Genomic DNA, 15,000 nt, shown 5'->3' with positions numbered 1-15,000 from the left:
CAAATGAGGACTTATAGGCAGAAAGCAATGGTATTCATGACTGTTTATTAATGCTTCTTGATGCTGTAAGGGTATAAATAGTATTTATTTGTGCAGAGAATCTACCTTATTCACCAGAGATGCACCAAAGAAGGCAAATATATCAATAATTTTGCACCAAGATGTGAAACATTGAGCGCTTTTATGGTTTAACATTGTTTTTCCATTAACTGGCGGCCATCTTGGAAATAATGGCCGCCATCTTGGAATTCTTGATGGCTAGCACTCTTTTCTTGAAACATGACCTACATAGCACATTCACACCAAATTTCATGCTTGTATCACCAAATGAATGATTCTAGTCAAAATCACACTTTAGCTGCTCCACTAAATTGCCTCTTTTGTGGTGATGTAATTTCTGTGGTATTTATATCACGTTTATTATTAGTGAGTACTTTTTATGTAATTCTTTCTCTTTATCTAATAGTATTTTACTTAGAAAAATAATTTGCTCTCTCTCTCTCTCTCTCTCTCTCTCTCTCTCTCTCTCATAGTGAGCTTCTAATCTCCGACATCCGGATGCGGTTATATCTGTGTAAGTTTGGTAGTTTTTTTTGGGTATCATGAGATTGCTCATATCTCAGAGAGAGAGAGAGAGAGAGAGAGAGAGAGAGAGAGAGCTTAAATGTCACTTGAGGTTATCTTCATATTTCTTTCAATTGGGAAAACCTAAAATATTTTGTAATATGGATACACTTTACTGTATAGAGAGAGAGAGAGAGAGAGAGAGAGAGAGAGAGAGAGAGAGAGAGAGAGAGAGATTAAATGCCATTTAAGGTTCTCTTCATAATTTTCAATTAGAAAAATATAAGAAATTTCGTATTATGGATACACTTATTATTATTATTATTATTATTATTATTATTATTAGCAGCTAAGCTACAACCCCAGTTGGAGAAGCTAGATGCAATAGGCCCAAGGGCTCTAACATGGAAAAATAGCCCAGTGAGGAAAGGAAATAAGGAAATAAATAAATGATATGAGAAATAATTAACAACTAATGAAATATTTTAAAAACTTTATCATCAAAACACATATTGCATATATAAACTTTAAAAGGCTTGTGTATAGAGAGAGAGAGAGAGAGAGAGAGAGAGTGAGAGTGAGTGAGAGTCCTATCCTTTTAAATATCATTGTCATGAAGATAAAAAGTGAGATATACTATTTCTTCAACAGTCATATCCTGCCTTCTTTACTGCCCCAAAAAATGTAGTGATTTCTACCCCTTTGTGTTGAAGGATGCCCTTTGTATAAGGAGTGTAATTGGTCTTGTGAAGCTGTAAAAGAGTGATTCTTGTGTGTAGAGTTTATGCATATTGATTTGTGAAGTTTGATACGTGTACAGTACTATAAATGGTTTGATTTTTATTCAAGCCAAGCATATTTTACTAAGAAAACAAATATCATCATGAAAGTGTAGAATATCAAAACTGTTATCTAAAACAGTTTATCAACAGTTTTATAAAACATCGTAAATTGCCCGTTATTGTACGTCTTACAGTATTTTGTTTATCAGTCTAAGGTTCTGCAATGTTGAAACGACTCTGCCATTTTTAGAATGCAGTTTTCCTAACTGGTATGAACAGACAGATCTAGAAGGTGTACGCAAGATACTTACTAAATGAGTTGTTATTAAGTAAACTACGGTGTCTTACTTATTAAATTTTGATTGAGATTTTGAACTATAAATACATAATATTTATAAAAGTATACAATTAAAGTCCTAACATTACAATGTATCTTCATGGTATACGTTTCGCCTTTTCAATTATTGACCTGAAAAAATGGTATGATCATGATGACGAAGAGCAAGAGGAGGAGACCGAAGAAGAGATAGAACAGGAGACGTACTCTTCCTCATGTACAATCCAGCTTCAGAGAAGCGATTCTTCTGAGGTATACGACAGAATGCTGAGGTTGGGTTGGGTTGGGTTAGGTTAGGTTAGGTTTTAACCGTTTCAATCCCACCTCCGTGGAATAAATTTTGCTTGTAACACAGGCCCTTTCTGGGATGTCTTTACTTGGAAGAATTCAAAATTTAATTGTTTATATGAATCAATTTCCTTTGCATTGAAATATAGTCCTGCATATTTTGTAAAGCCTTTTTTTTTTATTTATTTATTTATTTTTTTTTTTTTTTTTTTTTACTCTTAAAGGATAAACAAAAACGAAGACTACTGTACAGTACGTAGGTTAAGTCATATTTTGAAGGGAATAAATATACCCAGATGTAATCTGTCTCGTGGGATTTTAGGTGGTTACCTTTAGAAAAGTGTTTTTATTGGTTCAGACCTGCATACATTGTTTTTTCATAATTTATCTTGGCAAGGGTTTTTGTTTGAAACAGTAACATGTTTTGAAGTTTTATATTACTCTTGCTGACTTTAAATAATCATCATCATTATTAACGTTAAACATATTGTACATTTGACAAAAACAAATTCATTGTGGTTTAAGGGGCATTCTAAGAAAAAATATACTCTCCCCTTGATTTTTATAATTATGTACATTTTCCAACTGAAATTGTCTACATACAAAACTGGTGTTAAATTTATGTTGCAGTTTCAATATGAAAGAGGATGAGTTGTGTTTTATTTTTATAAGCCAGATACTATCTCAACCAGTGTTATAAATTTTTTGTTCTTTATAACGAAATGTTTGACCATCACATATTGGGACTCATAATATATTTGTACCACAGCAATGATTAGAATTATTTGAATTTTCAAGGTCTTGTGTATGGTATAGTCATGACCTTCTGTACCTTTTTAAAATGTCCCTGTCTGGTATTCAGTGAGTCAGGAGTTTGAGTCATGTTCAAGCCCAATAGTTTCCATTAGCATCTGCAAACTCAGTCCTTTTAAGTTAGAGATTGGGCCTTTGGGCAACCTATAGGTCTAACTGCTGAGTCATCAGCAGCCATTGCCTTGTCCTCCCCTGGTCCTAGCTTGGGTGCAGAGTGGGTTAGAGTGCTGATCATACTGTACAGTATGTATATATGATAAGCCTCTAGAATAGTGATCTGTCCCATGCCACTGCTGCTCATGAATGACCCATACATCTTTAAAAACCTCTTAGATAATGTTTTACGTAAGTTAATCATGTTATTTTTTGGGAGGGATTTTCCTAAGTAATAAAAGTGATAGATAATAAATATCCTATTCTCTTTTGCTAAAAGTTTGGCGAGCGTGGATCCGGCCTTCGTCCCCGCGGTCAGGTCCAGGACTTCTACAGCATCCGCCAGCAGTGCCTGGACGAGGGCACGCTCTTCGAGGATCCAGACTTCCCGGCACAAGACAGTTCCATCTTCTTCTCCCGCAGTCCTCCCAAGCCGTTCGAGTGGAAGAGACCTCATGTGAGTATTATAGATCAAATTATTGAATCTCCAGCAAGATTTATTGCCAGCAGATTTTGACAGAGGGACCAAGGAACCTCTTTGATTCTTAGGGATTTAATTTATTTGCAAGCTCTGATTTTTCTGTTTGTTACTAAGATACTAATGAATTTTAGCCACTCCTTCATAGTTGATGTATGTCTAGAATGTCTTGCCTCATGTCCTGAGAATTTGTTTTTAACTTTTATGTTGACATCCTTCATGTTTTGAGGACTGATAGAGAGGAATGATAGTAACTTGCATGCTTTAACTAATTGACATTTTGGGGAAAGAATTAGAATTCTTTATTATAAGGTCATATTTATATATATATATGAATTATTCTAATTTGCAAGGAGAACCCTGTAATGCTCCTATAGAATTTTATTTAGGATTCTTCAGTATTATGATGCATCGATAATTTGAGAGTTGCTGTATGATGTTCATAGTTATTTACAGTTTACACAACCTTGAAAACATGGTGTACACTATTTATTTAATGATTTATGTACTCCTTATATACAAGAATATATAGTACTGTATATGCCTATTTATGATCTTATTTATAAAAAAAAAAATATTTTCACATAATACCTCTCTCATTTGGTAAAAATATAGAAAATGTTAAATCTTTTTTTATTAGTATATGTTAATTTGATAGTATACTGTGTCATAGATAAGTTAATGCAGTTTGGAACAGTGGTAAACAAATTTACACATTATGATTAGTAATCTATCAATATTTTCTAGTGTACAGTACTTGAAATATCTGGGTGGGAAATTGTGTTTTCTTGTATTATCATTGTGATAGATATTTTTAATTTATTGGTCCTTTGATTTCATGTTAGATAATTTTTTTTCCATTGTCAAAACTTCTCTTTTCCCCTGTGCAGATTTCTGGGACATGATTCCTTTTTAGAATAGAATAAGAATATTAATTATTTTTCAATTACTTATGCTACTATTATATAACAAGGACCTTTGAAATGTTTGTTGGAAACTATTCACGATGCAGAATACCACAAAAAAAGTATTCTTGACAATTTATTACCAGAACGTTAGTCTGTATGTAAATGTCTTGTGTTGATATAACATAATTAGACCATTTAGACATTAGGATTATACTTATTGTTAGACATATTGTTGTTAGTTGGTTGGCATTCATTTTAGAATACTTCAATGTACATAGAATACATCTGTACAAGTTGATACTGTATTTAAACATTTTATTTCCAATTGGCATGATCTTACTAAAGTGCATGGGATACTATATTATGTTTAATTTTTATTTGGAGAGTGCTTTTCCTACGTTCGTCTTCTACTGAGTAAGTTGGTGTGCATCCAGTCCTAATGAAACGATACATTTCTTTCCCATAGGAGATCATGGCGCTCAAGGTATACAGTATAAAGCTCACGTGTACTCTGTGTTTCACGACCAGGTTGGAGTAATAGTGCTAGAGAGGAAATGTTCTTCACTTTGTGCTTATCCGCTTGTAAATGTGCATAGTGCGAAAGTTTTCTTCATCTGCATGCCACTAATATTACATAAATTTAGTTCTGAAGTTTTGTATGGTACTCCATTGCTGCCAACCCTGGTATTTTATTTTGTCCTTTTGATCGAGATTGAAACTTTCCGTAAATTTTATCACAGTGGCAGTGAAGTCGTAGGTTACACCTTAGAGCATTGTATATCACCATAATCTCACTTTTGCCCCGAAACTGCCTAGAAATACATTGGCATCACAGCAACAGGTTTCATATTTCCTATATGAAATGCACATCTGAGGTTTCACAAGCATGATAAAACCCGAGGTCATTAGAACTGACCGTTCGTTTAGTGTTAAGAAGTGGCTCATCATGAGGCCCTAATCTTTGAAAATCTCGTCCAGTACTCACTGATATAAGCTAAATGAGTAGTTTGGTATCAAAATGCACATTAGAATTATTGGGCCCAAAAATTTAAAGCATATGAGAGGTATAATTCATACAAACTGTTTGAAGATTAAGACTTCTAACTGTTATACGACAGCTTAGGACGAAGGCATTTTTAACGTATGTTAATATTCTTGACCTCGTCATTTAAATCCTTTATACCGATGATTGGGAATAACTGAAAATAGTACGCCTTAGTTTCTACTAACTTACATACTTAATGAAATTTTGATCAGAACTGGTTCATGTATAAATGAGAGTACCTCTTCAATTTAGAAGTACTTTATACCTTGGTTACTCATTTTATCACCATTATTTTTTTATTTTCCAATAAATGAATCCTCACCTGAAGGAAAAATAAAATAATTTTATTAAATGTCTTCCTTCAATTTGTTAGTGGTGGAGAGTTGGACCAATTTTTTTTTTTTTTTTTTTTTTTTTTATGCAGTCATGAAGTAGTCCATTTGAAAAGCTTTGTTATTGGTGTATTATAGGAATAAACCTGTTATCTGTCAGCTAGGCATAGTAATATATTTGATTTGTTGTATTAAATATTTACACTTTATCATAGACCACCCACAAAGAAAAATTCCAAATGGATGTCTTAAATCTGCATCTTGCAAATGCCACATTCTTGGGCACATTTTTGCCATCACAATCACTCGCTCGGAAACTATTAAACTGTTAGTTGTAATGTTGTTGCTTTTGTTGACATTTAAGAGTGTGTGTGAGTTGGTATTAGACACTGTAGGTTTTTATCCTTTTAGAATAGTTGATTATTTTATTTCTTGAATTCTTTATGACTTATCCCTGGCCTTTAAGAAATCTTTGAGAATTCTGATTTTAAAAGGGAGAAGCAACATTTGAATGTAATCTAGGAATACTTTAGCAATACTATAAATAGTATAGATTCGGTAGTATTACTGTATATCCAATCATGAGTAAAGTTATATAGACCTTTTGTTTATTGGTTTAAAGTAAAGGACATCTTATGAACTTGTTTGCAGAATAAAATACAAAATTTCAACTTATCAAGTGAATTTGGAATGTCCAAGGAAGTCAATTTATTTTAAAGATACTAATACAGTATTGTATTGCTGCTTCTAACTTGCACTTGTGATGTTATGTGTTTGAAAGAATCCGTCCCTAAGCGAATTAATATCCATGTGATATAAATCATTTCTAGTATTCAGGGAATATTGAATAAGATGTGCAAGCAATAATTCATGCAAGTTTATATCTATTTATTGACGTCTGATTCCACATTGCTCGGACTGAGATAACCAACTTATGTTGTCAAGGAAATCGTCTGACAGGATGGCGTAGCTTTTCTAAAAGTTGAAAGTGATGTCGTACATTTTTCCGTGGTTTGGCTATAACTGATTGGGATGAACTGAAATAAGCAAAATCAAATTTCTCAATTGTTTTGGTAATTTATCTTGTGTTCTGTTGAAGACTCAAGATCAAACCAAGGGACATTAGATTAATTTGCTAAGTGGAGAAGACTATATCCACCTCAATTTGCATATATTTTACCATACAAGAAAATTATTTCTAGTAAATGAAGTTTAATCCGGAAGTAATACACTAAAACTCATCATATTTTTTAAGTAGAAACATTATCAAAATATGCTATAAAATATTCACTCATTGTATATTAATGTACAAAGATAATTCCCTGACCTTCATCCAGGTACAGATGTGGAATCAGGCTCGGTGGATCATAAGAAACAATGATCAGTTTGTCCCCCTTTTATAAGAATATTTTCAGACTTAATTAGCATGTATGGCCATGCCCACTATAATCGCCATTTAAAATTCCTTTCATAACTGTTCAAACAAATGTATGAAAAGTTTTCACTTTAGATACTTGTACTCCATACAGTTAACAGTACAATATTTTACTTTTAGTAGTACAGTACTTTACACAGACTACCCTCATGCTATACAAGCATCATAAGCCAGATTTTTTTACAATAATCATGAAACTGAAATCTAGTGATGTTACAATATGGTTTAAATGTTCATTTTATTTCCTTGTACAAGTTTTTCCTCATAGCATACTTTGCAGTTAACCAATATGCGACTTCCATGAGTATACACATAGTAGTAGGGAAAATTTCCATACTTTTAGAATTAGCAAGGTTATCAATCGTCCATACAAATTAGGAATTGAACATTTAGCCATACCACTATAGAAATGGAATAACCCTCTCTCATTCTCGGACTCAACAGGAAATCATTGGCGATCCACAGCTTTTCATCGACGGTGCGTCCCGCTTTGACGTCAAGCAAGGAGAGCTTGGTTAGTATGTCTGTTGTTCTTTTTAGAATATAGTTTCATGAATGTGGGGTTGATTAAGATCTTGGGAGACTAGAAAGTATTTGTTTATTGTCTCTAAAATATTTTCTGGTCTTTATATTCCTTCTTCAGTGAGAATACAGCTAACAGTAGGTCTTTCCAGTTATGGTTCCATGACAGTTCAGTCATGAGGACATCCTCTCTCAGCTGAGGTATATAATTTTGTTCTGCTATAGTTCTACAAAAGCATTTACTGTTTCATTTACTAGAGAAAGTGAGACATTCATTAAAGATTTTGTTTAAAATGTTGTAAATTGTTGCTAGAAAAATTCTCTCTCTCTCTCTCTCTCTCTCTCTCTCTCTCTCTCTCTCTCTCTCTCTCTCTCTCTCAGAATTTCATGTGCCTTTATCCTTGCAGGTGACTGTTGGCTCTTGGCTGCTGTGGCCAACTTGACCCTAAACAAACGACTCTTCTACCAGATTGTACCAAGCGATCAGAGCTTCGGGGACAACTACGCCGGCATCTTCCACTTCAGGTGAGTCAAAAACTCACAAAAAAATAAGTACTCGGTCACTAATTACTAGAGGAAATCTTCGTTGTTTGAAAGCTGCTGTGATGGGCAAGCTGGTCCCCCAATTTAGCCAAGCTGTATGTATGAAACTAGACATAATATCAAGAGAAATACCTGATCAGATTTTAGATATGTGGATGATTATGGGAAATAACTTATAGCAATATTCAAAGCATTTTGTATAGATTTGATTTTTCTCTGAATTTTATACATCTTATAATTGTCATTTTCAATATTTAACTTAGCCGGTGATTATAATAGCTGCAGCTCTGCTGCTCGACAGAAAACTCTACGGAAAAAATCCGCCAGCGATCGCTATGCAGGTAGGGGGTGTACTTCAACAGCGCCATCTGTTGTCCAAGTACCCAGTACTCATTGTAAACAAAGAACTCAATTTTCTCTCTGTCGTGCTACCGGCAAGACCTACTAATTCGCTGTTGCTAACTGGATTTGTTTTCACAACTATTTGGTGAAGTACACTATTCTAGTTTTGAGCTTTCGCTGTGCAGGCTTTCTCTTCAATAAATCCTTGCATTCTTTTTTTGATATCGGATTATTTGTTGATGACTTTGGATAGTTTTTGAATTCCCCTTTGACCAATTCAAAATGGCTGACCCTTCTCAAGTCCCAAAATTCAGGAAGTGTAATGCTAGGGACTGTTCAAGGCGTCTTCCGAAGGCCTCTATCGATCCTCACACCGTTTGTTCCAATTGTCGGGATAAAACCTGTCAATTGGAAGATCGATGTGAGGAATGCGTTGGGCTTTCGGAATTCGATTTTATCGAATTCCAAAAATATACACGTAGGCTAGAGAGAGAGAGAGTCAGGAGAAGTTCATCTCGTTCTGTTGATTTTTCCTCTCCTCATGCCCCACAACCTATTCCTTCCCCTGTAGTGGTTGCTCCTAATCCCCCTTCTGGCACTCAGGAACCTTCGATGGCTGATATGATGCGTGCCATCCAAGCTCTGGGTGAGAGAGTTGAGTCCCTGGCTAGTGACCGTAACCAGCTCATGGCGGACGTCAAGGAGCTGAAGTGTAAAAGTGCAGTGGGAAGTGATAAAGTGAGTGATAGTGTTGTGGATAGTGTTGCGCTTGAGGGTTCGTCTGTTCGTGCCTGTCGTCCTCCTAGTCCGGGACCTCTTGCAAGCTCCCAAGTCCAGGGGAGAAGCAATGTCGTACGACCAATGGGTTCGAGAGGCTTTAATCAGCGAACAGACGTTCCCTCCGTGGTTTCGGGCGTATCTACCCAAGATCGCCCCACCCACACAAAGACGAGAGAGCCCATTTATTCCTCGTCTGCGGAAGAGGTTTCTCGCAAGAAACCATGGACCAAGGTCTCACGACCACTTAAGCGCAAGTCGGTCCCTTCCGCGCAAGTCCAACGGCCCAGTTGTAGCCACTGGGTCAGTTCGGACTCGCTGCAGTCTTCCGATGACTGCTCACCTCCTAAGAGAGGCAAAGCGGTACCCGCCTCAGGCAGTTACACCGTCTGTCGCCGCACCTGCTCCTGCAGACCCTAAGTGGTCTTTACTGCAGACCATGCAGTCCCAATTAACGTCTCTGATGCAGGACTTTCGTGCGGAGAAGGTTGCTGCTGCACCAGCCTCTTGCCTACAACCAACCACACACTCGGTTGTGCGTCCTGTGGACGCTGAGGCGACCTTCTTGCGCACTCCAGCTGAGAGAGTCCCGCCACCCATGCGTTCCAGTGTGCCCTGCCAGCCGCATGTTGACGTTCAGCGACGCACGGAGCCTTCCGTTGACGTTCGCGAGGTACAACAACCGTCAGAGTTGTTTTGTTTTGACGCGGTGCGTCAACCTTCGCAACCCAGTGTGGTTGCCACTGCTCACCCTCATCAGATTAGACAGTCTGGAGTAGACGCTGTGCGTCCCCGCGCTGCTATGGTTGTTGCCAGCTCACAAACTGGGCAACAGTTCCATGACGTTGCGTCCGGTTCAGTCACGCGTGCACCCGTGCGACCGGACTCAGCTAACCAGCCGTTACCTACTCCATTGCCGCTTCCTCCTCAATACTCGGATGATGGACTTTCTGAGGATGATGATGCGGCACACGTTGATGAACCACATTCGGACCTTGACGAGCCTAAGTCCACGCAACCCTCTTTGGACTTTAGAAAAGTTCTTGCTCTGTTCAAAGAGATGTTTCCGGACCAGTTTGTGTCTGTGGCTCCGCGCTCTCCTCCGTCAGAGTTTGTATTAGGTACGCCGTCATCCTCGCCTGCCTTTACTAGACTCGTCCTCGCACGCTCGTCCAAGAGAGCTTTACGAGTGATAGGAGAATGGATGCAGTCCAAAAAGAGTCTAGGGAAGACAGCCTTTACGTTTCCCCCTGCTAGACTCTCTTCCAGATCGAGCGTCTGGTATGCCACGGGAGAAGTTCTCGGCTTGAGAGTTCCTGCCTCTGCCCAGGGCGACTTCTCAAGTCTTGTAGACTCTCCCCGCAGGCTAGCCATGAGACGCTCTAAGATATGTTGGTCATCTTCGGACCTAGACCACCTGTTGAAAGGGATATTTAGAGCCTTCAAGGTCTTCAACTTTTTAGACTGGTGTCTGGGAGCTTTGAGCAGGAAGATCTCCCCGACAGAGAAGGAAACCTCCTTGCTCATCATGTCCTGCATGGACAAGGCCATACGTGACGGGTCTAATGAGCTTGCTGCATCGTTCGTATCCGGAGTCCTCAAGAAGCGTGAGAACCTTTGCTCTTTCCTGTCAGCTGGAGTGACACCTTGTCAAAGATCCGAACTTCTGTTTGCTCCTCTTTCTAAGTGCCTTTTTCCAGAGGACTTGATTAAGGAGATTGCTGCTTCTTTGATACAGAAGGACACTCATGACCTGGTTGCGTCCTCTGCCCGCAAAGCCACCCCTTTGCCTACCTTGTCAGCTAGACCAAGGATGGACACTCCAGCGTCCCGATTTATTCCGCCCTTTCGTGGCAGAGCCTCCAGCAGAGGAGGTGCTCGTGCCGAAGGGAGACGTGGGAAGAAGAAAGGAACCAAGTCCTTTAAAGGCAGAGTCTGACTGCCAACTTCTTCAGACAGCAGTGGGAGCCAGACTCAAGAACTTCTGGCAGACCTGGGAGAAGAGAGGCGCAGATGCACAATCTGTGAAGTTGCTCAGAGAGGGGTACAAGATCCCGTTTGTACGAAAACCCCCTCTAGCAACGTCTCCCATCGATCTCTCTCCCAGGTACAGAGAGGAAGACAAGAGACGAGCATTGAAACAGGAGGTGTCTCTCTTACTAGAAAAAGGAGCGGTAGTCAAAGTCCTGGACCATCAAACCCCGGGCTTCTACAACCGTCTCTTCTTAGTAGCAAAGAAGACAGGAGGGTGGAGGCCGGTGCTAGACGTCAGTGCGCTGAATGTCTTTGTCACAAAGCAGACGTTCTCCATGGAGACCACAAAGTCCGTTCTAGCAGCGGTCAGAAGGGAAGACTGGATGGTCTCTTTAGACCTAAGGGACGCATACTTCCATGTCCCCATCCACCCAGACTCCCAACCTTTTCTGAGATTTGTTTACGAAAAGGTTGTCTACCAGTTTCAAGCCCTGTGCTTTGGCCTAAGCACAGCTCCTCTTGTGTTTACGAGGCTGATGAGGAATGTAGCCAAATTCCTTCATTTAGCGGACATCCGAGCCTCCCTCTATTTGGACGACTGGCTTCTAAGAGCTTCTTCCAGTCGTCGCTGTCTGAAGGATCTAAAGTGGACTCTAGATCTGACCAAGGAATTGGGTCTCCTTGTCAATATGGAAAAGTCTCAAATGGTCCCATCCCAAACTATTGTGTATTTAGGGATGGAGATTCACAGTCTAGCTTTTCGGGCTTTTCCGTCGGCCCCCAGAACAAGTCAAGCCCTGTTATGCATCCAGAACATGCTGAAGAAGGAACGATGTTCAGTCAGGCAGTGGATGAGTCTGATAGGGACACTATCATCCCTGGAACAGTTCGTATCATTAGGAAGACTACACCTCCGTCCTCTTCAATATCACCTAGCTGTTTACTGGAAAAAGGACAAGACGCTAGAAGCGGTCTCGATCCCCATTTCCGAGAAGATGAAGTCTTCCCTGACTTGGTGGAAGGACAGTATCAGCCTCAGAGAGGGTCAGCTCCTGGCTGTTCAGACTCCCAACCACGTTCTCTTCTCGGACGCATCAGACACAGGCTGGGGCGCGACATTGGACGGTCGGGAATGCTCGGGAACTTGGAACTCGAGTCAAAGGACAATGCATATCAACTGCAAGGAGCTACTGGCAGTTCATCTGGCCTTGAAAAGCTTCAAGTCTCTCCTTCAAGGCAAAGTGGTGGAGGTGAACTCGGACAACACCACGGCTTTGGCGTACATCTCCAAGCAAGGAGGGACCCACTCTATGACGTTGTACGAGATCGCAAGGGACCTCCTCACCTGGTCAAAAGGTCTAAACATTTCACTAGTAACGAGGTTCATCCAAGGCAACTTGAATGTCATGGCAGATTGCCTCAGTCGGAAGGGACAAATCATTCCAACAGAATGGACCCTACACAAGGATGTGTGCAAGAGACTTTGGGCCACATGGGGCCAGCCAACCATAGATCTCTTCGCAACCTCGATGACCAAGAGGCTCCCAATATATTGCTCACCAATCCCGGACCCAGCAGCAGTTCATATAGATGCCTTTCTCCTAGATTGGTCACATCTAGACCTATATGCATTCCCCCCGTTCAAGATTGTCAACAAGGTACTGCAGAAGTTCTCCTCTCACGAAGGGACAAGGTTGACGTTAGTTGCTCCCCTCTGGCCCGCGAGAGAATGGTTCACCGAGGTACTTCGATGGCTAGTGGACGTTCCCAGAACTCTTCCTCTAAGAGTGGACCTTCTACGTCAGCCACACGTAAAGAAGGTACACCAAGGCCTCCACGCTCTTCGTCTGACTGCCTTCAGACTATCGAAAGACTCTCGAGAGCTAGAGGCTTTTCGAAGGAGGCAGCCAGGGCGATTGCTAGAGCAAGGAGGACATCCACCCTTAGAGTCTACCAATCGAAGTGGGAAGTCTTCCGAAACTGGTGCAAGTCAGTATCGGTATCCTCGACCAGTACCTCTGTAACTCAAATAGCTGACTTCCTTTTATACCTGAGGAAAGAACGATCTCTTTCAGCTCCCACTATCAAGGGTTACAGAAGCATGTTGGCATCAGTCTTCCGTCACAGAGGCTTAGATCTTTCCAACAACAAAGATCTACAGGACCTCCTTGAGTCTTTTGAGACCACGAAGGAGCGTCGTTTGGCTACACCTGGTTGGAATTTAGACGTGGTACTAAGATTCCTCATGTCAGAAAGGTTCGAGCCGCTACAATCAGCCTCCTTTAAAGATCTCACTTTAAAGACTCTTTTCCTGGTTTGCTTAGCCACAGCTAAAAGAGTCAGTGAGATTCACGCCTTCAGCAGGAACATCGGATTTTCATCTGAAACGGCTACATGTTCTCTACAACTTGGTTTTCTAGCCAAAAACGAGCTACCTTCTCGTCCTTGGCCGAAATCGTTCGATATTCCAAGCCTATCAAATATGGTTGGAAATGAACCAGAAAGAGTCTTATGCCCTGTGAGAGCTCTTAAGTTCTATTTAAGACGAACTAAACCTTTACGAGGACAGTCAGAAGCTTTATGGTGTTCAGTTAAGAAACCATCTTTGCCTATGTCAAAGAATGCTTTATCCTATTTTATCAGACTGTTAATACGAGAAGCTCATTCACATCTGAGTGAGGAAGACCAAGCTTTGCTGAAGGTAAGGACACATGAAGTTAGAGCTGTCACAACTTCAGTGGCCTTTAAACAAAATAGATCTCTGCGAAGTATAATGGACGCAACCTATTGGAGAAGCAAGTCAGTGTTCGCGTCTTTTTATCTTAAGGATGTCCAGTCTCTTTACGAGAACTGCTACACTCTGGGACCATTCGTAGCAGCGAGTGCAGTAGTGGGTGAGGGCTCAACCACTACAATCCCCTAATTCCATAACCTTTTTAATCTTTCTCTTGAAATGTTTTTTATTGTTGTTTTTGGGTTGTCCGGAAGGCTAAGAAGCCTTTCGCATCCTGGTTGATTTGGCGGGTGGTCAAATTTTTTTCTTGAGAAGCGCCTAGATTAGAGGTTTTGATGAGGTCCTGTGGTATGGGTTGCAACCCTTCATACTTCAGATCCTAGGGGTCGCTTAGCATCCTAAGAGGATCGCGAGGCTCCGTAAGGAAGACGTACTTAAAAAGGCAGAGTAATTGTTCAAGTCGACTTCCTTACCAGGTACCTATTTATTTTATTTTTGTTATTTTGATAACTTCTAGAATGAAATAAAAAATCCTTAGCTCATAATAATGTAAACATATATTGCTGGTCTCTACCCACCCCCCTGGGTGGGAATCAGCTATTATAATCACCGGCTAAGTTAAATATTGAAAAATGTTATTTTGATAATAAAATAAATTTTTGAATATACTTACCCGGTGATTATAAATTAAAGGACCCTCCCTTCCTCCCCAATAGAGACGCAGTGGACCGAGGAGAAAATTGAGTTCTTTGTTTACAATGAGTACTGGGTACTTGGACGACAGATGGCGCTGTTGAAGTACACCCCCTACCTGCATAGCGATCGCTGGCGGATTTTTTCCGTAGAGTTTTCTGTCGAGCAGCAGAGCTGCAGCTATTATAATCACCGGGTAAGTATATTCAAAAATTTATTTTATCAAAATAACATATTTCCTAACATAATTCACCAGATACTGTATATGCTACATTAGAAA

At 40.0% G+C, this 15,000-nt stretch overlaps 2 protein-coding genes across 11 annotated transcripts in view; one reads left to right on the top strand and one right to left on the bottom strand.

Annotated features, from left to right (window-relative positions):
- The window catches only part of LOC137658860 (calpain clp-1-like), a 13,955-nt gene extending 5,752 nt beyond the window's left edge, over positions 1–8,203 (top strand). For 3 of the 4 annotated variants that reach the window (XM_068393970.1, XM_068393969.1, XM_068393968.1), the window contains exons 2-4: positions 3,218–3,394; positions 7,580–7,649; positions 8,065–8,203. In XM_068393970.1, the coding sequence (XP_068250071.1) occupies positions 3,218–3,394; positions 7,580–7,649; positions 8,065–8,186 (369 nt within the window). In that variant the 3' untranslated portion in view covers positions 8,187–8,203. Of the gene's footprint in view, positions 1–1,714; positions 1,936–3,217; positions 3,395–7,579; positions 7,650–8,064 lie in introns of those variants that run through there. The other variant, XM_068393967.1, reaches the window with a different exon arrangement.
- Positions 1–15,000, bottom strand: part of LOC137658862 (calpain-A-like) — a 134,240-nt gene that overhangs the window by 60,997 nt on the left and 58,243 nt on the right. The window lies entirely within an intron of this gene.

The sequence above is a fragment of the Palaemon carinicauda genome, chromosome 19 (genome assembly GCF_036898095.1).
Source record: "Palaemon carinicauda isolate YSFRI2023 chromosome 19, ASM3689809v2, whole genome shotgun sequence".
NCBI classification, from domain to species: Eukaryota; Metazoa; Arthropoda; class Malacostraca; order Decapoda; family Palaemonidae; genus Palaemon; species Palaemon carinicauda.
This window is presented reverse-complemented; position numbering and strand designations above follow the sequence as displayed.